The 25,221-nt window shown below is 35.3% G+C and overlaps 1 protein-coding gene across 1 annotated transcript; it reads right to left on the reverse strand.

Moving 5' to 3' along the window:
• Positions 1-34: 34 nt before the first annotated feature.
• Positions 35-25,215, reverse strand: Bruce (BIR repeat containing ubiquitin-conjugating enzyme). Its single transcript, XM_088241412.1, has 27 exons — positions 25,194-25,215; positions 24,030-24,278; positions 22,572-22,708; positions 21,741-21,865; positions 20,702-20,931; positions 19,270-19,665; positions 17,715-17,847; positions 17,422-17,630; positions 17,110-17,229; positions 16,878-17,031; positions 15,777-15,925; positions 14,941-15,174; positions 13,951-14,193; positions 12,985-13,134; positions 12,396-12,598; positions 11,376-11,562; positions 9,765-9,964; positions 9,105-9,275; positions 8,434-8,653; positions 7,389-7,554; positions 6,500-6,614; positions 5,524-5,659; positions 4,110-4,327; positions 2,485-2,724; positions 1,874-2,062; positions 905-1,039; positions 35-823 (listed from the first exon to the last, which is right to left on the reverse strand). The coding sequence occupies exons 3-27, from the start codon at positions 22,659-22,661 to the stop codon at positions 686-688; spliced, it is 4,551 nt and encodes a 1,516-aa protein (XP_088097538.1). The 5' UTR covers positions 22,662-22,708; positions 24,030-24,278; positions 25,194-25,215; the 3' UTR covers positions 35-685.
• Between the last annotated feature and the right edge of the window lie 6 nt (positions 25,216-25,221).

A 25,221-nucleotide genomic window follows, 5' to 3' on the forward strand; every position in this document is an offset into this window, starting at 1 on the left:
CCTCCCACTTTCTCGACATAAATCAAACACAGACTCAGTTGTTTCAATACATAAATTTATTTACAATTACCCGGTTATTACAAACAGATAATTTGAATAAGGTTTCCACAAACTCTTTGCGCTTCCTCGATTTGTAGTTAAACCGAAAAAAACGCAATCAATTCTTAAAATAATGGGCGCATTCGCTTTATTCACAGATTAAATATATTTTGTTTGTTAATTTCACTGATCATGATTAAATAGGTGTGGATGTTTACGAAACAATCATTCCGATCGATGTATAAAATCATAATGTAGATATTTTGTCCTAAATTTACACAGCGGGAAAAGCACAACTTTCCAAGGAACATAACAGTGCGCTTTCGAGTTTAAATAGTTCTAAAGGAGTTGGAAACCCTCTATGATTGCTCACAATATAAACAATAGTAGCGGGCACCAGATCTCCGGTCGTACTCTATGTCGATTGCGATAAATAATTTTAAAGTAAAAAAGAACAGATTTTTACAAAATATAATACAATCATAAATAATTGGACAGAAATCAAACGACATATTCTCAAACAATTGTTAAAATGCGCAGAGCGCGTATATTTATATATTTGTTAATAATTTAACGATAAGATGCTAAATAAATACAGTAGAAAAGAGGAACACAGAGCGGGAGGTGCACTAACTCCCAGATCTGCTCACTCGCAGACCTGTGTTACCAACTTCTCCATGTCGTGGTCAAGGTCGGCCGCCGCTGTGAACGGTGTCTCCAGCTCCTCGAGCCCGGCAGGCACCGGTAGTTTGGCCAACTCCTCGCGCAGATTGGTGTAGTGACGCTGAAGATATTAAATAATCGTCATTAGTTTTCTCCCCGATCTATTCAGAGAAAATTATCTAATATTATTAAATATGCGTACCTTTAATGCTATGGCATTTACGCAGATACTTCTCTGGGCTCTTTTATCTCCTGATTGCATCTCGAGTTCTGCGAGCCATCCTTCAATCACTGAACATATTTCGTCTCGTTTAAGCCAAAAATGTGTTTGTATCACCTAAAAATTATACCACAGTATTAATTTTTAAAAAAGAAAGAGGTCAGTCTTATAGGAGATCAAATTATAGAAAAATAGGATAAAATTGCTCAGCTTTGATTTAAACAATTACAATATACATACATACACACACACACACACACACACACACACACACACACACACACACACACACACACACACACACACACACACACACACATACATACAAATACACATACAAATACACATACAAATACACATACAAATACACATACAAATACACATACAAATACACATACAAATACACATACAAATACACATACAAATACACATACAAATACACATACAAATACACATACAAATACACATACAAATACACATACAAATACACATATATATATATGTACAGGATGTTCTTTAAACCCTGTCACATCCGAAACCACAATGATCAATATGGGCGAGAAGATATATTTGCATATTTGAACATATATTTAGAACAAAGAAAATTTAAAAAAATAAAATATTTAAAAAACAAATGGTTGCTTACTTCGGCAGGGGAGAAGTGAGGGGAGCGTGGCACAGTATCAGATTCTCCCCTACCCCTCCTCGTTTCTCCCCTGCAGAAGTAAGCAACCATTCGCTTTTTTTGATAGTTTATTTTTTTAAATTTTATTAGTTATAAAAAAATATTTTAATGTGCCAATATGTCTTCTTACTTCATACTGATCATCGTGGTTTCGGATGTGACAGGGTTTAATGAACACCTGTATATATATACACAATAATTATGCACTTAAAATAAAAACCATGTAATACAATTACATAACACATTATGGTCAGTTATTTGAATACCTGCTCGAAACAAGAAGTAGGATTTTTGAGTTGCTCTAACATGGCCCAGCGTACGCAAGCTTGGTATATATTAGAGTTATATTCCAGGCTGTGGTGAGTTCCCCCCGGAGTGCCCCGACTCCGTTCGAATCCCGGCTCATTGAAGTACGGTTCTGGGACTAATATAAGACTCTGTATAGACACCAGCACCTGTAGCAAAACATCGAGGTTAGCCTTTACTTATACTTTAGGAATATGAGTATTATATAAAGTAACATTTAAAAACCTAATAAAAAATTTACTACTACCTGAAATTTTAAAGAGAAGCATATTTTAATAAAATATAACACTTTTCTTCATTTTATAAAAGATTCAATTTAAAAAAAATGTATTTCCAAAATTTTATAGAAATAGAGAACTAAATTTTTGATACAATATGTTTAAAATGGAAGTTAAAATATTATAGGGAGAATGATGAAAGTTTACTATCACTCAAACTTGGTTAGCAAACTTTGCCGAGAGAAAAAAATCAAAGTTACTAAATGTACATATAAAGTGATTACTTAAATGAAATTTTGTGAGGATAGAACAGCACTTAAATCATACTAGAGATATTGTTGTAAAAGTCGAACCTGCAAGAAGCTGGACGTCTGTGCATTCCACTGCTCCTCGGGGCGACCATGCCAGGTGTTGAGCACCGATAGGCACACCTTCCCATCCACATAGAGGTTTGGGTTAAAGCGTACCGAGTGTCGCCCCGTAGTCTCCAAGTTGATGAGCATGGGGGTATTGGGATAGTCTACGGGGAAGTAAACATCCAGTTCGAAACATCCATTTGCGTACGGTGTATCCGAAGGCCCTGTTATGAGAACCTAAAAAATATTTATTTATATATATTATTAAATAGTACACTAGCAGCTTGTTACAGATATGTTACATTTAATGAACCTGTTTTTCTATCTATAAAAAAAATATTTTATTTTGGTTATCTATTGAATTTTATTTATTAATTTATTTGTGGTATCCAACGGGAAAAATATATTAAAGATACAAAAATTATTATCTTTTTTGCTGTAGACCTATGTGGGCCACGATTATGAACGGCTATCTTCATCGGTATAAACTGATATCGATATTTATGTATTAAAGTGTATATATCTGTCAGAAAGTTCAAAGTATTTTCGTCGGTAACCGGTAATTGAACATGTTTAGAAAAAAAATTGTAAACACATTCCAATTTCATACAGAAAACTTAATTTTACTTAGTAGATAAAATTGAAGATAACTTTAAGTCCCATCAGAATTCAGAATACGTACCGTGGTCTGTTCCTTCCTTCCTTCTATCTACCCCAGCTATCCTTCCATCTTTTGGAAGGTCTTTCATATAGTCAATGTAGAATTTATAATATTTTGGGGTAATTACTACAACTAGAAGCTCGTCCAGAATCCTGGTTCTATTTTACCCTGTGCTATTCTGAACCACTCTCGTGGCACGAGAAAACAGTTTTTATACAAAATACACGACATAATACGGCCACGAGAGCGTTTGAAATACCAGCCCTAGACATGGATAACTTACAACTCAACTTAACTTAATCCATGTCCACTCGAACATATCGTAGGTATACTGGCAAAAAACGTTAACTTGAAAATATGCAGATTTGACTTAATTATGCAGTTTTGTAAAGTTTTTAACGCTCTACAAACTGGCAAAATACACTAATATAACAACAAATACACAAGTCATTTTAAATTTCATATATCTGTAGTTTTAAAAATAAATTTAAGTTTAAGTCGTATACCCGGTATTTTATTCGGGCTAAAAGCTTTAAAAAACTTCATATTTACTTAATATAAAATTAATAAACGGAAAAAATTAAAAACATGTTTTTAAATGAGCACTTAACATCTTACTATATTTATATAAGATATAAAAAAAGTAAAATTGGAACAAAACTTAAATGCTTGATTTCTCGAAACAGAGATTTGAGAGTTAAAGCTTTTTGCCGTATACCCACGATATGGTGTCCACAAAATCTCTTCAGGCCTCTTTGTGTGCGGCCAACTATCGTGTGTCCTCCTAAGTCAGGTCTGCGTTCCGTAGTTCAGACGTTAACTGCGAATAAACTGTCAGCCGTAGACATAAGGAACCGTGAAATCCTGATGCCTTGTCAAGTGTGGTTAGGGCTCTCAGGAGGCATCCACAGTCATACCACCGCACACCCAGTATTATTATATCAAAAATTATATTTCTTACCTTCATGACATCAAGCCTGTCCTGGTCTGTCCTGACGAAGACGGAGCTGCTGTAGGAGAGTGGGAGGGAGGTGGATAGGGTCACGGCTTCCTGCGCCAGGCGCTTCATACGCGCCGGGTGAGAACGCTCACCCGCTGCCCGCACGGTGCCCTCAAAGTGGTACGCAACCGTGAACTTGTAACCATTGTCTGGGCACTCGGATATCATCTCAAAAGTTTCTACAAACAAATAATTGGTATTTATTACTGTTAAGGAAATCTGTAACAGGCCATTCATGAATATTGGTATACTGCCGTCCTTATGAAGAGAAATGTTGGCAAATCAAGAAAATATGAAATTCATCCAGTCACCTTGAAATATGTATATGTATTTTTTATGAGCTTGTGCTGTGTTTTATTACTGATCAAAAAGGGATATACAGCTTTTCAGTGTAGTAATGGGTTTTTGTCACCCTATATTTTATAAAACAATATTATGTAATCTGTTTTTTATTTGATTTAAAAACAGCATGTTAAAATTATTTTATGGGTAAATAAAAAAAACAAAAATATAATTTTAAATTTGCATAAAATAATAAAATATTTTTTTCCCTAAATGTTGGGAAATTTTATTTATATGGTATCACTTTTTTTCTATGACATCACTAAAAACAACTGTCATATAATGATTATGATAAAATTATAAATAAACTTATCAATGAATGCCTACTTAGGCGAAAGCGCTCGTTGGTCAAAATAATGAAAAGTAAAACTAAACCAAGAAGTTTCATTGATAAGTTTATTTATAATTTTATCATAATCATTAACTATGGAGTTTTATCAAGAATTATCAACAAAAAACATCAACTGTCATATAGTTCGCGGCTTTTTAAACCATCTTTTTTATAACTTTAAATATTTCTATTATGTTTTAAACATTGCAATTTAATGAGATTAAAACATTATTGTTTCTAAACGTTTGTCAACTGTGCTTCATGATTTGTACAAGTCAATATGACGTTTTTGTTCAAATGAAAACTAAGACTAACCCTAAAGAAAGACACTTAAACAAAAAGGTCAATTACACTGCACCTGCTTTGAATTTAAGTTAAGACAATAATTTATATTTTATTAGTTGTTTACATGTTTTTATTCTTCATTCGCGTGGCACACGCAGTGGCACGCGGGGCGCGGCATCATTATTACGACATAATTTTGGCTATTTTGACACATCAAATGAATTCCGAAATTTTTTAAGCATGAAACCGAGGTTATGAAAAATGTAAAAACGTTGATTAGGGGGAATATTTGTGAGAAATGTATGAAAAGAAAAATGGTTCCTGAGCATTTCAGTGTAAAAAGCGGGAAAACGTAAAATCGAGGAACGTAAAAAAGAGGTTTTACTGCAGTTGTAATATATTTAAATAAATACTCACCAAATTGTAATCTCTTCATGACCTCGAGGTATCTGGCTTCTCTGGTGGCCGCTGAAGGGGCTCGAGGTATTGAGGGAACTAAAGCTGTGCCTTCTTCACTCAGTCCTAATCGAGCTTGCACCAGCGCCGATGTTGCCTGAAATTACAATTATCAGCAAATAAATTAATATAAATAAATAAGGCCAGTAAATGCAAAAGGCTCAATTATAGTGGTAAATTGCACTTTACACCCAGGATTGAGAAAAATAATATTTGTTTATAGCGATCTCACCAGAAATCGAACCTAGAACCCAGTAAAAGAAACAGACAAGAGTTATGGAAACAGCGAAAAATATAATAAAAATCATACGCTGCCCGAAAGATGGGAGAAAGTTGTGGTCAGCGATGGACAATACTTTGAATTATAAATGTGTAAACAGTTTTTTACAATAAGGCCTCAAATTTAGGAATAAAAACGGCTGAAGCAAATTACACATAATATTAAAAGAAACATATCATTTGAAGAATTCCTTAAACTAATCAAATTGTTAAAAATTGAAAACCACATCAACGAAATATCACTTAGATCTAATGACACCACAGGCTATAATTTGTTTATCGTTGTGTAATTAAAATAAAAGTTTATGGAAATGGATAAATTTTCATATTTTTATTTTACTATGCACATATTTTTTATTATAGTTAGAATACATTTTTACAAATCATTGTTAAATTTAGTTATGATATTTAAATTTGCTGTGCCTTTCCAAAAAACTGAAAAACTTGTGCATGGGAAGAATATGATTTCAATAAATTGATATACAGTTCAAAAGACCCCCTGTTCAAAATCAAGGGCATGTTAATCATAAAAATCATGCACTTGAATAATTTCAATTTTTCAATAGACTCTTAGGGAAATGTTCTGTTTAATGATTCTCTACAAGTATAATATTAAGAATGTGATTTTCTTAAAAAGCCAACCAATAAAGCATTTTACCTGAATATCCGGTATTAGCATGGCGAGACCTTCATCATCTTCTCCTCCGTCTGTGGTTGTGGTTCCAAACCTGTGACTGTAGCTTGATTTTCCATAGATTGTTTTCTTGTTCATTCTAAAATGTTTCAAAAATACTTAGTAGATATTAAAAAAAACTCAATGTGTTATGTATTAATATAGGTGTTTTTTTAATCAAATATGACATGAAGTTTGAGTTATATACATATTCATAATACCTTGCTAAAATAAAAGCAAATATAATGTAATATTTTGGCAGATGAAATAAAATAAAATTTTTAGTCATAATAATTCATATTTACATCATAAAAATATTTATTTAAGTCCTAATGAATATGCTTTCTTACCAGTCTGCAAACATTTGGACATACTCAAAACATTGATGCTTTCTTACAGTTCGTCAGCAGTCATTAGAACTTCTGCACAAAAAATACTATTGGAATTTGCTACTGTCTATTTGGGCAGTCTGTAAATTTTGTGACCCATTTCATTTATTTATTTATTTACATACATACATTTATTGTACATTATTTGAGACATAAGTCCCAACTCCATGGGACTAAAAGTCCTGCGTTGAGATGGGACTAGCAATTAGTTGACAAGGACACATGAGTATATCACCACAAATATAGGATCAGAAACAAAAAATAATTTTTAAAAAAATACATATATATATGGCACATCAATATGGTAAACAGTAAACTCTAACATTCGGAAAATCATCAAGGAGTTTCCTACTCAAATCCCTCCCACAAAAGACAAGACAATACAAAAGATAAGTCTCAAGTTACAGACACGAAAATAGGCTGAGTAAGCTAAAGATTGTAAAATAAATCAATAATGTCATAATTTCACAAATTGAGATATTTACTTGAGTTTGGTAGCGTACGTGTCCACGGTTCGGCTCATCTGGTGCAGCAGGGGGGGAATAGCGTGCAGGGCGGGGGGAGCCCCCCATAGGGCAGTACAGGACATGACGGCTCGCACGACTCGCATGAGCGCCAGGTATAGGGGGATGTGACGGGACATGTCCAACACTAGTGAAAAAAATTACCAATTTAATTTATGTCAATGTTGATTGGAAAGATAACATAAAATAATAAGCAATCAATGAAATTCATTTTAAATAAAATGATATAAATTAAATAACATGGATTGTGACTTTCTACCTTCCCAAGTCAGGTCCATATTTTGTAGTCCAGATATAAACTGCAGAGTGGACGTCTAAGACTAGGTGACTCGATGCCTTGTAATGTAGAGTAAGTATAACTCTTGGGAGGTATTTGCAGTACTTGACCCAGCCAACTGAATCCCTTGAAGTTGCTGAGTTCAATGTCTTTCGATATTCCTTACAAAGTCAAACCACCGTACACCCAGAATTCTTCCGAGACACTTTTTATCAAAACTCATTAATAATTTTCTGTTTTTTTTACCTTAGCGAGGCGCCACGATTCGCACCTTTGGATGGACATGGTTGTTACGAGGTAAATCCAGAAAGAAAGTTCCGTTTGACAGGTTAAAGAAAACAAGTAGGTTGTCTTTAAACCTTAAACCACTTTTCTATAATATAGCTCTCACCATTTTGTAGGCACTTGTCATAGCGCACGCGGCACAAACTTTTGTATTTCCTCTTCATAAAGTGGGACACGCATTTTGTCCGTTGCCATGCACATTATCACGATCTTTATTGAAACTTCTCACCCATCTCCTTACCATTGAATCACTCATCACACTCATCACTAGTTGTAAAATCAGTTATTTCCACCAATTTTATTTATTTTAGTTATTGGCATTTTTCAAGTTCACCAAGAAAAGTTAAAAAGTCATTCCCATGTTACATTCATGAAAATATTACTATTAAAAGCTTGAATTTTAATCCAGAATGACGAGACTGCAATATGCAGTTGGAAACATACCCGAGTCATTACGCAAGTAAGAAGAGATGGCGGGTAGCAGGGCGCTGCGTTGTAACATCTGCGAGAAGTCGGGCGGCAGGGGAGGTGGAGCTGTGGGGCCCGCTAGGGGCGTGCCGGGGGCCGAGGGGAGGGGGGACGAGGCTCCCGAGGAGCCCTCCGATCCCTCACTGGATTGGGCCCGGCCCCACTGCTCTCCTGGTTGGATGTAGGAAGCTATCACCTGTGAGGGAAAATTTACAAATCAATGTACAGGAACCTCTTTTTACATGGTTTCAAAATAACACGATATAAAACTGAAACATGTTTGTAAAAATTAAATCATAATTTAACAATCCGAAATAATTTTACAAATCTTTCAGTATTGGTCTTGCCTCATTGTTCTTTTGACTATCTAAAGTCTTCCCGCTGAGACTCTATTTTTAAGACTTGTGTTAGCTGGTAGGAAAGAAAGGATATGGAAGGAAATAAGGAAAAATACACCACAACACCCAGACCAATTGAGAAAAATCTTTGTTGCAGCTGGTGGGAATTGAGTCTGCAACGCCAGTTTCACAGTTGGCATTTAACATAAGTAATGACAGATCGCAAGCTCTGTAAATGCGTAGACTTCCATATTCTCAACAGCTTCATCTCTGTTTGAAAAATTTGTACAATCATTATAATATGGTTACCTGCAATAATACAGTGACGTGTTCCTCTTCAGTCTTTTGCCTCATGAGAGATTGTTCTACATTCCACGATTGTTGTGTAGAGCCAGTACCAAAACCGGTTCCTTTGGCCCAGTAAAGTTTACTCTTTTCTTCAGCTTTGGCTTTGGATGAAGCTCCGTTTGAATTATTTGCCTATAAATAATACATTTGGGTTAAATCTGGACTGTGAACATTTACAATGTGGATTTGTAATGAAATATAATTAGCATTAAGAAATGCTATTGGACATGATAACAGTATATAGTATAACAAGAATAGTATTGAAATTAGAATAGAAGTTAGTGGATTGAGCATAAATTATAATCTGTTAGAATTCAAGAAGATTGAAAAAACAGCTCATCAAGTTTCTTCCGGAGGAAAAAATGTAATAAATCAAGCAATTAGATGATTATGGAGGCCTAAATTTGATTATAAAATTCAGTTAATATTTTTAACTGTAGTAGTATTTTTGGAAAAAGATTTTCTGTATTCCTAAATCTTTAAAATGTGAAATTCAGTATTTCTCTACAAACATTTGAACGAACGCCAAATATTGTTGATTCAACACATTTTGCTAATTGAAGAACGCTAACAAAGTTTAAGAAAGATAGAGTTATGATAATAATTGATACAGGATCTGACCTCCTGGGGAGGGGAGTCGGGCTGCTGGTGCGTGAAGACCGCCAGGCACGCCAGTAGTAGGCGCATGCTCCCGAAGCGCAGCAGGGTCCCGCGCAGCAGCTGCCCGTCGTCCGTGTGCAGGGGAGAGCCGTCCAGGAGGGAAACCAACACGCGGAAGGCCAGCGTTCCCAACCCTGGGCCGCACACGCACATTATGTCTTCTGCAAATTCACAAAAGAAGTGTTTTATTTTCTTTATCCCTAATCATACAGATTACGCCTTTGCATAGATACTCGCTTCCTCTACATTCATACATCTTCTCATGCACGCGCGTCAATTATTTCGATTATTGACATGTCCATCTTCAATTTCTTCAAATATTTAAGTAATGCTTTTTTTTATATATTTTGAATTTTAAAAATTATTTATACGAAATATTTTATTTTCTAATTATGTACCTGCCTCACTTGGTAGCCCTGTATCAAGGTAGGAACTAATGTTTTTTTTCAGTGGGTATACAAAACAGTATATTATAAATGAAATCTTCCATTAACTGCACTGACAAGTCTATAATATATCTTTTTATTTATATATTTTTTATTCCCTGAACTTCTGCGGCAAGTTAGCCTTAACAAATATATCTTTAAAGTGATTACCCATTCATTATGACTTGTTTTGCAATGTGCGGATCTAAAAAAGGGCCACAAGCTCTCTTGAACTGATCCGGGTGACGGGCGAATCGTCAAAGTAAGCGATTATGCACAGCTTACCATTATATTTGACTTTTAATAATAATAATTCATAGTAACCATGTTTATGGGAAAATAAATAAAGTAATTGTTATTTATTATAAATCACCATTTATATCTTTCTACAAAAAAATATCTATGAAGTGCGCCCAGCCCATTCCTACTGAACGATGAAACTAGCCGATTACCTCAGCTTATTCTTCCTTACAAAAAAGTTCACTGTATTTTTCATCTTTAACCCAAGTCGGCTTTTTCAGTACTAAAACAAACTTGCAGATTACAAATATTTTTAGAAGATTCTCTATTTGGAAGCTAGTATTTCGAACATTATTTCCGAAGGGCTATATTTCTTTGATGGGATACCGTTGACATATTATGTATCACATAGGACAGGTGGCATTCGCAGTGGCCGTTTTAGGCATTATTCATTTTAAAAGAAATCGACCAGTGCTCAAGTTTTGACAGTACTGTCAATGACAGATTATAATGGAAATATCTGCGGAATGTCATTGTGGTATTTGTTAATAAACTTTTGTACAAGTATTGTATTAAAATAGTGTAGAATAAAGCTACGTTTATCGCATGGTTAATAATAATTGTTGTTTGAGTCGATTTTCACAGAACCACAAAAAAATTGTCATTTATAATTACATTACTTACATGTTATGTAAGTACTTATATGTAGTACAAATTAATGAACATTTTTAATAGATTACCAATAAAATAAATCACGGCTCGCCACTGCCGGGTGAGTGGAGCGCGCTTTTAATGTTTCAATACTTTTTTCTGTACCTTAATTAAAAACTTAAACACACTCATAAAAACAACATTAAAAAAAAACTTGTACCCATTTATTATTTAGTGGAAAACAAACAGTACTTACTTCCTTCCCCATCATCAGTTACACCGAGTAGTAACCTCAGCAAGTGCACTGCCCGGTGACCTTCCTTTAGAAGGGCCTCAGCGTATCCTGGCAGCCTCAGGAGTAGTCCCAGTGCTACCAGGGAGTGTGTGGGGACCGAGTTACTGGCCTCGTCTGTGACTGTTGTTCCACTTGCCTCTCCCACATCCTGAATAACATTATACTTATAGCTCAATCTTATTGAACCAATGTGTTATGTTAATAATAAATGAGCCACGTAGAATAGCAACGCTTGTTTTGAGATATTTATTGGGTTATATAAATATCTTAAAACTGTACTACCATGCAGGAAGTTGGTTATTGGTTATTATTTTATTGTTATTATCTACTGATATTTACCTGGTCTCAAAACATGGTCATAACACAATGGTCTGATAACATATTTTTCAAATTATACATTCTTTGGATAAAATGTTTTGCCCAATATGCTCGTTGAATTACAGTTCTCAGAGTTTCAAAATGTTCATAAAAAATATAAATATTTAGCAGTTCAAAATTTAAAATATTTTGCCTTAAATCATGAGTTTTTTATGTTTTAATAATTTGACATAATTTATTAACAGTAATGCATGCCTCTCAGGGTTCTGAGTTCGATTCCCGTTCACAATACATAATTCAATATTGTTATCTTCAGACAGACAAGCATTCTATGCTGTAATTCAAAACTATAATTGGGCATCTGATAAACAAATTAAATATCCATAATTCAAAACACCAATTCAGATATCTTTAGTGCACTTATTACAGTATTCTCAGCGCTTCAAATGGTAAAGAAAAATAATAAAAATAAAACAACTTTGTTTTTAAACACTTGGTGAAATTAGCGGTTAAAAACAAAGCTGTTTTATTTTAATTTTAATTATAATGAATAGCCACAAAGTTACACTTCAAATATCAATTTTAAAATGAAAATAATAACTACACGATACGTTTTATATAAAGAAATTATAATTAACAAAGTATTTATACATTCATAATGACCTCGTAGATTTCATCTAGCTTGACCCAGTCCGTGTCTGCGTTGTTGGAGGTGGCTGGCGGGGGGGGTGGGGCAGGCGGGGGAGGCGCAGGGCACACGGGGGGCAGGTGGCGAGCTAGCAGGGCTAGGCCCCCCGCCGCGGCGAATACGCCCAGCAGTGGGGGCCGACATGTCACTCCTTCCAAGGTGTTCTCCGACCAACCATCTGCATGCATAATATTTATGAGGTATTCATTAAACTGTGCGGAAAAACTGTCCAAAAATAAAATTAATTAATAAGGAATTTCAGTGATTTGAATATTATTATTTGTTAATAGACTATCAAACGGAGCAAAAAAAAATATTTGAGGCTCATATCATCGCTATGATTTATTCAAGTTTTGTAATTTTGAAAATCTCCACCGAAACTTCGAAATCACATCTCTCATGATGTCGCGTGTTCAGGTCGGTGAGTGTTTCTATCATTTAATAGATGTGAACCTCGTACAAATTATTTGTACCCGCTTAACGTTTAAACACGCTAAGCGTCAAAAAACATGGCAGCCCTGGAAACTGGAAATCAATTATGTACAAATGATAAATGTATTTTACCGTTACTTGACTGCGGTATGACTGTCAAGTTCAGACTAGGTCCAAACTTGTGCTCCGTAACGGCACAGAGTGCTCCTATTGTGGTATTCAATGATACAGGTCCTTCCAGTCCATCAACATACACCTTGACTCCGTGTAAACTCCAAGAATCTAAAAAGAAAGTATTATGAAAAACTTAAGCATAGAATTATATCACATTGAGGAAAAAAAAAGTAATTTTAACTATTGATTAGATAGGTGTTTTGTTTAAAAGAGGTTTCCAATCGCTAAATATTTAAAGTTTTCAATTACATAACTATAGTAATGATGCCAAGCGATGTCAGAACAGAACCATTATTTTTCAAGGCATTCGGCATCCAAAGAAATACATGATTATAAATATTAAAATGACTCAAAATATTCAAGGTATCATTATTCTCTTATCCAAAAACTATTACATTGGTATCCCAATCGAAGCGTATCTCGATCATAATTTAAAAGCAAGATGACCAAATTTACCCTTTTAATAGTAACTTGATTGGAAACAAAGTAAAACAAATTTTACTTAAATTCTTTGTCTAGTACCAATGTACCTAAGGTTAGTCTGAATTTCAAGAGGTGTAATCTGCCAGTTGAAAAATAATTATATTTTTTATCAGAAAATTACTGTGTACCTACATCTGTTTATTTAGTTAATATTTTTTCAATGGTGTGATTTTGAAAGAATGGCATTTTAAAATGGCAAAATAGTATGATTTCGTTTTAATCAGAATTACAATATTTGAGTTTGTTCAAATGTTCGTAGACGAAAGACTGGATTTCACACCCTCGGGAGTCATTAAGATTAATCTTAATCAGAATTCTTTGTCGGTATCAAATTTTTCAAGGCTCAATTTCAGTATTCGTCAGGATTATGTACAGTTGAAAAATGGACAAAGTAAAAATAAAGATAGAGTAGAGATACTAATAGGAAGTTAAAATAATCACCCTGTGAGCTATTGGCGTTAGATGTGGATCCACTAGGCTGGTCTTCCTTCTTGCCTTTTTTCTTGCTGAGCATGGCTTGTTTGGCAAACAGGTTCCGTACGTCTTTACTCCGTTTGTCTTTTGCCGTGTTGGCGGCCGCTACACTCAGCCCCCACGGGTCGGCCTCAGAGCCACCAGCCTCAGCTTTAGTGGCGCCGGTCTTTTTGGTGCCGCCAGTTTCGCTGCTCGCCCAAACATTGCTTCCTGCTTTTGGAGAAATTTGATACAATTAGAATGATAATTTTCTTATTTATTGTGTATGCAGACAATTGGTAGAATTCCATATTTAACTTGGTAATGTATCCAAAATAAAACAAGTTTATTGGATTATAATTCTACTTTATTTTTTATAAAATATACAAAGGGTATATTGTGACGCTTTCGTCTTGTTAGGACATTTTCAAACAAACACGTAGAATTATACAAACAAGTAGAATTATAATCCAATTAACTTGTTTTATTTTGGATACATTATCAAATTGGTAATTTTCTCTCCAAATAAACATTTTATAATAAAAATGCAACTCAACTTTAATCTTCAATCTAATTGGAGAAGAAAAAGGTAAGGAGCGTTAATGTTCTATTCATCGACCTATCAGGGCTGCATTCATTCAGAATACATATACTAAAATATTGGAAAGATGTAATTTTTTGTATATACGAAAACAGGACATTGAAATGTCTATTTTGTCTATCTTGGAACGCATTCATCAGCGTCCATCATCAGGGTTGATGTTATATATATATTGCTAAACAAATAATTATTAAAACATGATATTTTTTCATCTAACTACATACTCAATTCAATTTGAATTTATGTACAATATCACTTAAGCTCCTACGTAGGAAGTGAAATAGGTCACCGGAAAGACAAGATGCGGGCATATCAGCTGATAGCTGACTGTTCCTAATTTCATAATAATAAAACAAATGAATAAATTGTTTTCATACCAAATGTAAGGTGTTGCGTGAAGAGGTCTGCCAGGCGTGTGTTGTGCGGCAGGTGGAGCAGGGTGCGTGCGTGGAGGGCCGGGTGCGCGGGCATGGTGGGGAGGCAGGAGGGGGTGCGCGCGGCTGGGGGGGGCTGCCCGGCCGCCCCTCGCACCCCCACGCTCGCGCGCTCCCCGCGCAGTACTAGCCGCAGGAGAAGGCCGCGCGTGAAACCTCCGATCGGAGCTCCTACACCTGGTGATGAAAATATTCTTGTAATATTTATTTTACATGATACATTTATTTTTCATTTCTATAAGTTTTCACATATTTTGAAATAATTGTAAAAAAATCTAAGTCATTAAAGTTGAGCACAATCTCCTTCACATCCAATCCAAGAAATCAATTCTAGATCAACCGAATAGTTGGCCACTAAAACAGCCTTTACGAGGAAGTGACCAATGTAATAACAGTTAACGACTTAAAATATTGCCAAGATGATGTTAAATTGGTAAGGTTGTAATGCCAGTTAATGACACATGGCGACCTCTGTGGTGTAGTGGTTAAGATGCTTGATTCACGTACGGAAGGTTCCTGGTTTCATTCACAGTGAGAACACAAAACTAAATGTGATATTTCTCAAACCTGGGTGTTTTACTCTGTAATTCATCACTGTAATTAATGGGCATCCTGGCTAGTTGTGCAAAAAAAATAATCAAACAATGAAGGGACAATGAGAAGCACTAGATAAAAATGGTGCTATGATAAATTGGATTTATGTACATTTGGTTATACGTATTATTAAAAATTGATTTTGATGGAAATTGATTGTACAGCTTGGAAGTAAGAAAACTGACCTGGTGAAGTATCGGGATGGGAGCTAATGACATGATAGAGGGTGGTAGCAAACAGCTGTTGGTTCGGAAGATGACCAGTCATTACAGATCCAAAGAATCTTATGGTTTTCTCTTCTAGTTGGGTATAAAATTCATTTCTCTGCCAGATTCTGAAAATTACACATGTGATAAAATGTTTTATGCGTGTAATATTTTGCTAACAGAAACATTAATTAAGAAAAATTATGCCGATGGGAAAATATGCGGATTTTAGGCGGGGGAGAAATTTTAGATGATATTAGATTGATTGGTATCTGACTGGATTTTCTAAAGTATTATTTTTTTTAATAAAAAGGAAACATTTGCGTACTTATGATTTATCCAAATATTTCATTTTTGGAGGCCATTATTAAGGAGTTGTAAACAACTCACTATTAGAAAATGGTAACTAAGTTATCATAGAGAGGATCCGCGATACTAGCCATAGGACCAAAACCCGATTTTATTATTAAAAGCAGTATACTAGTAGCCTGAGGCTGATGCGTGTACATACATCATATTATTTTGAAATTAAACTGCAGTTATTTTTTGAATGTTTGTTTTATCCAGTTTAGTGTATGTATATTTCGATAAGCAAAAAATGTACAGCAAACTTTACTTTGTTTTCATAATTTTATATTTATCAACAATCTCAAAGGACTAGAGAATCAATACTCGACTAAAAACATAAAATGTTTTTGATAACAATAATATAAAAACATTAGTATTCATTTAATTTAATCAAAATTTAAAAATGTATATTAACATTAAGATATTCATTACTAATTCTACTTATCCACAGTAAAAATAGACACAATAATAGCTATTTCATTTCATTTCAAGTGTATAAGTGTAATTCGCAATGAATGAAGTATTTTTGGTGATTCTATACATGCTTATAATTTTATAATATGAGAAAAAAGGTACATTAATTTACAATTTTTATGACTCAAATACTTAAGAGACTAATGTAATATTTGAATATCAATGGTGGGATTGCCATAAAATGATACTGTGACTCACAAATATGTATAAATGTATCATCAGATGTATGTAATAAATAGAAAAAAATGGTTTCACTACCTTGAATTTGATTGTGGAAGACAAAGCATTAGTAATAATGGACTCCAAAAGGAGGAACCTTGGGGTCCCCCTAACCAGTTCTTCAGTTTGGAGTCCATACACAAGCAGGATAACCATTCCACTAATATTGGCATCATTTCCAATGTTACAAGACCTGAAATAAAATTTAAAAAATAACAGTGTTGTGGATTGTATAATGAAAGGAATTGAATTTTTAAGAATATAAACATACCATTTTCAGTATTTTGATAGTGTCTCGAGAAAGATTCCCTTGTATTAGCTTTATCCGAGTCAGTCAGAGATGAATCACTACTGCTTCTTCCATCTACTTGGCTCTGTTGCAGACAAAATTCTAGAAATATAACATTTCAATGATTTTATTAAGATACCAAAGACAAAGAAAACAAAAAGATTCCTATCTTGAGGCGTAACTAGGCTTATTTATTGAGGAAGGTAATTACAAAACCGAATACATTTCTCTAAAAAGCAAGAGTATTTAATAAATACATGTTTAAAAAAACAATTATTGCAAATAAGGGCATACGTTTGATAGCTTCGGCTACATTCAGCGGAAGGTCAGAAGTCATGAGTGTTTTAATGGCATCCGGAGACATGCAGGCTGCAGCAATGGTCATCAGCTGAGCTGGAGTCAGCACCAACCGGTCTAGAGATGTCGGCTTTAAGCTTTGGTGACTCGGTACGCGACAGACCTTGGTGTCATCGGTCATGCTGGTCATGCCTTCTAGATCTTTCCTGAAAGATGAAAATAAAAGTTATAAACATAATACATATGTACAGTGAAAACGATAAAATATATTTGATGCAAATGGTACAAACCTGTCGTCCGAGATCGAAGCTTCCACATTGACAGAACTAGAGGATGACAGTCGCGTGTCGAGAGTAAGAACTCCCATTTTTTCAAGCATCATAGTAAAAAGTTCTGGCCTTATGTGGCACATTGAACACATCACTGAAAAGAAAAACAATAAAAAATTAAGTTAAAGGAAAGGAAATATGAAAGGAAGTTATGAAAAATACACAACGACACCCAGACCGATTGAGAATAAAATCTTTCTTGGATATTCTTCTTGCAACTGGCGGGAATCAAACCCGCGATGCTAGTTTCACAGCTAGCCATCTAATCAATGAGGAATTCCAGCCCAACCCGGAATTAAATTTTAAAAATGTTTTCATGTACACGTGAATATTTAAAAAATTTGGAGTAGAATGAAATATCTCAAAAACGCACGCAAAAATAAATAAAAAATAGTATTCATTTTAAAATCGTAAATAATGACGTCACTCCTTATATCTACGTGTAGTATTTCCGGTTTCCGCTTTAAAGCCCCCGCACCTTGTAAGGAACGTTTTGACCATAGAAAAAAAAAGAGTATAATTTGTATAATTTGACATTTCAACCAGAGATTATGCCAACTTTCAAGGTTTTTCTAAATCGAAACGTTCGTAAAAACAACCATAACATAGAAATGAGCAAATTACAATCAACTAAATGAAGTAATCAAAGCAATATTCCATAGATTCTTGTCAGTTTTGTTATTGGCTGGAGAAATACAACTTACCGCGGTCAGTGAAAGTAAGAACGCCAACCGTTTCATGACGTCACTACTGAAAAGTGACACACTGATTACAGTCATTTGGCGCGGTATTTGATAAATGTAAGTTTAAAAAATCATATTTTTGTAAATAACGCACAAAAAAATAACATATATATTCATTTTTGCTTCGTTGAATAGTACACTAATAGAAAAAAAATAATAGAAAACAGTGGAATTCCTCATTACGCCACAGTGCCTGTCAAATAATAACGGAAAAAAGTCCAAAGGTATTATAAAAAAACAGTATGAAATTTGAGTGTTGTCTTATAATGATAACCGTTTTCAAAAGAAGAATTAAAGTAAATTCAATTTATTCAATGTTTTAAAATTACTGTATCAATAATATTTTATTCATAAAAAAAATCTAAATCTAACCTACATTCACGCAGTGAGTTATTCTGGGTTATTATGCAGTGTGTGGCTCATTTCCAACGTTTCGGATTGCATTACAGGTCCATCGTCAGGGTTGATGTTATTTGTGTGGATATATATGTAACGTTATGTACTAAGGATTTGCGGTATCATTATTTTTTAAATAAAAGATAACATCCTATAACGGTCCGTGGTTCGCTCCCCACTCTACCACAATTTGATTTCCGTTTTCTAATAGCGAGTTATTTACAATTTGTGGAAAATGGCCTCCAGAATCGAAATGTTTGGGTAAAACATAAGAAAAAAATGTTTAATGAAAAAAAACTTCGAATATCAGAATAGCAAAAAATTTACTTGGCCAGTTTTCCTTGTACGCTCACGATATGTAAAATTAAAGAACAAACCTGCATCAAGAGCTTTCTTGATGGCGGCGTCTTTCGGTAAAATGGCTATCCATTTATAAACAGTGTCGAACAGTTCGATTGTGATCAAGGAGTCCAGTTCGTACTGCACTTGTTGTTCTTTGGCGGCCCACAGAACGGAAGCGAGGCACTGTATGTACACGCTGCTCAGGTACTTGGTGTTGTAGGTGAAGTTGACCGTATTGGAGTTGGTGTCGGGGCTCCTCTGCTCCGTGTGCGAGATGGCTGACAGGCCGCAGTCCTTCAACCAGTCCGTATAGCGCTTGATGCGCTGGGCGGAGAGGTCGTTCTGCAGCGTGCATAGCTGATATAGGAGGTCACACGCGGCATCGATGGCCGAGTTGGAGTTCATCGGTAGCTGGGACGAGTATTGGTAACCTGGGAACACAAATTATGAATTTTATCAAGAAATATTAACACATAACCTTAATCTATGCGAATGGTTAACTCAAGTATTGCAATATACATATACGTCCAGTAGTCCCTTTAACCTCTAGTACACATATACTGACACCTGATTTTCAGTTTTTTTTAACACTAAATATTTTTTTTACACTGGCAATACTTTTAAACAACTCTCTGGTATATTCTTTAAATCATTGCTAAATTGGCTTTCATAACATATATAACTGTGATTGGGCGGGCAACTGTTCATCATTCCGTCCACACAGAACGTATGCAAAGGGAAGAAAGCGAACATCCAATGTCACGCCGCGCCCTACGTAAACACGTTCACCAGCGGAAGTCAAGGACAGTGCAGGTGAAAGCACTTCCAGGAGATGAATTGCGTAGGACCCATAGGTGTCGTAGCAAAGCATGTTTGGCTGAAGTGGTTCACCGGGGAGCTCGTATATTGGATTAATAATTTGTCGGGTATTAGGCAAATCACGGAGCACCTATACTCAAAGTGTTGATGTGTTTTTTACATTGCGTGAAATTGTTATTACACATTAAATCCACATCAGTGGAATCTACTCCACTTGAGGAATTTACAATAAAGTTAGGACACTGGTTTAATTATAAGACAACTCTAGAGGTGCAAAGATTTAATCTCGTCTCAAACTTCTAACGATGTTGTTCGCGTGATGGTACCCGAAGATCTGTCCAGAGCCATGGCCTAGAGGGAGTATATGAAGTTAGGCGATTAAAAGTATTCATTATTGTGCAAAAAGAGCTAAGAGAAAAGAGTGATAATTTTAGCAAGTTAAAGGGAGATGTGAGAAAAAACATTAGAAGAATAATTGCACACATGAATAACCCCAAGAGTGTTTAATAAGTGATCTTTTATCTTGTTTTAAAAAGTGAGCAAAATTTTGAATATGTGTTATATTTATTACAATAAAAATGCAATACCACCGAAAATCACTTAATAACTTAATAAATTTGCGTTTTTTTTTTATAAAATAACAATCACCGTGGTGAGCTGGTATGTGTGCATTCCTCAGGATGAGATCGAGAACGTGGAGGGCCGCAGGGGGCTCGGCCCCAAGGGCGCGCAGCAAGGGGCCAGTGACAGAGGGGGGCGCAGCCCCGCCCAGCAAGAGCCCTGCTGCGGCTTCAGCTAGTCCGGGGGCGCGCGCAGCTCGCTGGCGCGCCTCTGCACTCCCCAAGAGACATGCCACCAGCACACGCGCCCAGCCAACACTGAAAGGAGATTTATTCGTAGAATACATAGATGATTAAATCAGATTAACTCTTAAAAGACTATGCATAAAATTCCTATGGAGACAGTGCTGTAGCGTCGTGTTACATAAATCAAAAGATATCATGTTAAATACAAATATTTAAAAACAACAATGTATGTTGCATATGTAGTATACTGTTTAATAATATATTTTCCGTAATAAAAAAAAAAAATCATATAATTTAGGGCTGTTAGAGCAAAATACGACTTCATTATTCTTTTAAATAAGAGACATATAATCAGTAATAGTGCAATACCGCGTATTTATCAATTTATTTTTTTTGGCAGGGGAACCTAAAAACCATTCTGTTAATATATTACAATTTTAATCAACCTAAAATACCGCTGGAGTGCCAGAAAAACTATCATTATTTAGAGTAAAAATAGCAATAATTAAAAACTAACAGCTCTTACTCGCTACAACGAATTTATTGCTGTAAAACATTTTTGTAATCAGGTTACGTGGTATTGCAGTATCACTAGGATGTCTCTGTTCTACATGGGTGGACTCATGTGACATTATAACTGTACAAGGGTTAACATAAATAGCCATCTGAGAAGCTATGTATTGAAATTGAACGCAACCTTCTTCACATCCATCCCCAAAGTTGTGGACCAAGGGAATAGCTTTCACAGAAAATTAGGGCACGTCAATAAATTCAAAAACCAACTGTTCCGGTTCCGAATTGTATTATAATGCACAAACAAACAAATCAAAAAGGGAATATGAAAGCCTAGGAGATGACTAAATAAAAAAGTGAATCCAAACCTAGTACTCGCTAACTTTTCATCAAATCGATCAGGAGAGGAAGGAGCAGCAAAGGCAGCTGTTCCAAGGATACGAATATTTAGTAATCCCATATTGGAACTATCCCGTGGGCGGTATAATCGAATCTGAAAAAAAAAAAAGTAAAGATTTTTTCATATGGTAATAAAAGTATTGAATGATTGAAATCTCGCTGATAATGTTTTCCTTGGTTATCATGCCGTGTGTAGGATCAATAAAGAAGTTCTAAGTTTTATCATTTTACTACCATACCTAATCCAAAATATTTTTGACGTCATAATGGCTTTAAAAATATTAAAAATTTTAAAATTTCGTCTTTAATTTTTATAATTTAAGTGAGAACCCTGAATCACTCTTTACACCTAATTGTTTAAGAAATGTGTGGATTTTTTCATATTACAGTCAAATAGGCCAAAAGATTGACAAACTAATTTCTGGATGATGACAGTTGTGTATTTTCAAACATTTTAAAGTAGTTTCCTTTTACAATCAAATCGAAAGTCTCTACTATTGAATCTCCATTTTGCGAAGTTAACAGGAGAGCAAAAACAAGGCTCGACATTTTTTTGAGAAGTTATCAGATACTGTAGAATAGCCAAACACGTGTCCACTGAAATACAATAGTCACAAAATATATTAAGCTTTATTTTTGCTTTCCTGTAAACCTCGTAAAATGCAGATTCGATAGTATATGTAGGGATTGTCGAAATGTTTTCTTGGTTTATATGTACAAGAAAACCAAAAAATGAAAATGCAATTTTGCGTAGTACAAAATTTTTTCATTGTCACGATACAGAATTTTCATGAACTTACTAGAACACTGTTCACAACCAATGGCTGTGTCAACTTGAGGCGTATGAAGGTCATACCGGCTGTTGGCTGAGGAGGGCCAAGAGGGGTCATCACACACCCTTGAGCACACACTTCTAGACTCACTGCACTCGGACAAGCTGAAATAATATTCCAAAAGTTATAATTTTGTGGGTATTATAAGTGCAGGTAAGCAAGCTACTTAGGTACATATTTGTATGAATGCCTTGACACGTTTGCGGACTTTCTCATAGGATCCGCTCTTACAGAGACATAATATCCTAACATTCATACATGTAGTTGATGGATTGAAGTAAATCTTTTTTGACTAACATACTGGGACACTTTTGTAGCTAACTGTTTTTCATAGAGACACAATATCTCCTCCTATCACAAAATTATTTCAGTTTCACATAGGTTATAGCCGCCTGTTCACTACCAATGTTTTCTGGACTGACAGCTGTAGTCATCACTTCCTAAATGAGAGACACGCCCCCTGGGGGCGTATTGTAAAACTAAATAAATCATATTTATTCTTAAACTTCCCCTTCCAAAGAGTTGATAAAAGAGACATTTTGGAAATTGTGGAAAAAAGAGCAGTGGGAAAAGGGTATTTTAGAGATCAATATCAAACTGAAAGATCACATGGTATATTTGCATTGAAAATATTTCAGTTATTTAAATTAGTGTTTTTCAACAAGTGGGTCACTTTGTTGCCGTCGGCCGTAAGCAGTGTAAAAGCAAAAAGAAGGCTATGCCTGTTTTTTTTTTTAAATTTCAAATCGAGGTTCTATTCTTTTAAGACGCAAACAACCATTTTTTAAAAATTGAGTCTTTTGTATTCATTATTTTTATATCCACCTTTGAAGAGAACATTACTTCACAACAAAAGTAGGATGTGATGAATGGCACTAACAATTTGAATACTTCCTTGTCAGCTCTGGGGTGGTATTCCAAACGCTCTCGCGGCCGTGTTCTCTCGTGTATTTATTGTATGTTAAAAAAAAACTGCTTTCTCGTGCCGCAAGAGGGGTTTAGAATAGCATCCTTGGATTTTCTTCTTTTTTCTTCTTACAGACTTTAATTTTAAGTAAATTAAATTACATTTTATGCATGCTGTCAGCAGCAAGATAATAAGATTTTCTTTTTCGCCTGATTGTTCGATTTTTAATAATGTGGTCTAAATAAAATAAAAATTACACCCGTCGTAGTTGAAATCACTGCTATACACGTAGTATGGTATAGTAAAATAAAGGTTGTGGGGAGATTTTTTTTACTCGTAAAAGGGTCGCGAATTCAAAAATGTTGAAAAATACTTGATTTAAATGAATAACTATTAATAAATAATAAAAAATGAAAAAATATGACCAGATTTTATAATTTTTAAGTCAATGTGAAATATGAATTATGGATTCGTAGCCCCAAAACTTGGTAGAAAAATTGCAAAATTATATTACTTACTGGAAAGTGTGGTGAGGTGTGGCTGCAGTTGTACCTCGTGCAGAAGCACGGCATGGGGCAGCCGGACAGCTAGGTCCACCGAGCCCTCAGCCCGGCTGAAGTGGTGTGACCAGGCGGCCGAACGGGGGCGGCGGTGTGCGCCGCCTCCACCCCCCGCGCCGCCTACGCCACCGCCTCCCGCCGTACCCGGCCCGCTGCCCAGCAGGACCTCTGCTAACTGCGTGCTGGGGTTGCTCGAGCTGATGGTGCCTGGATAAGATAAATTGCAATTAACTCAACGGACGCCCTGTACACGGGCGACTCACATACCAGTCGCAAGTTTCTCCCGCGATAACTAAGTGAAAACATACTTGAAGATGACGAAACTTATGCATAAAAAATCTCCAATCTTCATATTATTGACATCTTATGACATATGTCCAAAACAAAGTCCGAAACTAATCAAACAAAGCTACAAAGAAGAGCCCTTATTTTGACAAAATCATCGGCAGTTTAAAATCTTCTCGCGAGTGACCGCGGATCCCTTGAATCAATCAAGAGTGGAAAAAAAATAGCGGAAAGTATACCAAATTTGTGCCACTAATTTCAGTATCTAATAATATGTCTCTTCAAAATATATGAAATACGAAGGTGGTAAAAAGTAAAGAATTTTCACATATATTAAAATATATATGAAATGCCGTGGCGCAGTTGGTTAGATGACCAACTGTGAAATTGGCGTCACGGGTTCGATTCCTGCCAGTCGCAAGAAAAAAATCTAAGAAATATTTTATTCTCCATTGTTTTGGGTGTTGTAGTGTATTTTTCAAAACTTCATTCCATATCCTCTCTTTCCCGCGTGCTGACAACCCTCTGAAAATAGAGGCTTAGCGGGTAATCTCTTTAAAAAAAAATAAGTAGACTAAAACCAGCGTTTGGTTCTAATATTAAAATTATAATATGGAATTCCATAAAATTCACACCTACGGGTTGCCGCCGTCCTGGAAGGGCGTCGATGATATTTCAACTGTAGTCGGCGTAACTTCGCTGTGAGAGTGCTGGCTAGCGATAGGGTCTCCTGGAGGCATTTGATGATGTCCAAATGCTCAACTTAGGAGCAGATGTGGAAAAGGAAGGTTCCACAAAATAAAGGTCAACTCAATAAATAAAATCGTGTATAATTACTAAGCGGCCCGTAGTTCAGCAGCCCCTC

This window comes from Micrasema longulum, unplaced genomic scaffold (assembly GCF_059751315.1).
Source record: "Micrasema longulum isolate JH-2025_06_02 unplaced genomic scaffold, ASM5975131v1 h1tg002881l, whole genome shotgun sequence".
NCBI lineage: Eukaryota > Metazoa > Arthropoda > Insecta > Trichoptera > Brachycentridae > Micrasema > Micrasema longulum.

Excerpts from the sequence above, each read along its gene's own strand:
- Bruce (XM_088241412.1), bottom strand. The coding sequence starts at position 22,661 with ATGACCCCTCTTGGCCCTCCTCAGCCAACAGCCGGTATGACCTTCATA. Across the intron at positions 13,135-13,950 it reads TAACGCCAATAGCTCACAGG|ATTCTTGGAGTTTACACGGA; the intron begins GTGATTATTTTA and ends CTTTCTTTTTAG. Across the intron at positions 7,555-8,433 it reads TTACTTGCGTAATGACTCGG|TGTTGGACATGTCCCGTCAC; the intron begins GTATGTTTCCAA and ends TTTTTTCACTAG.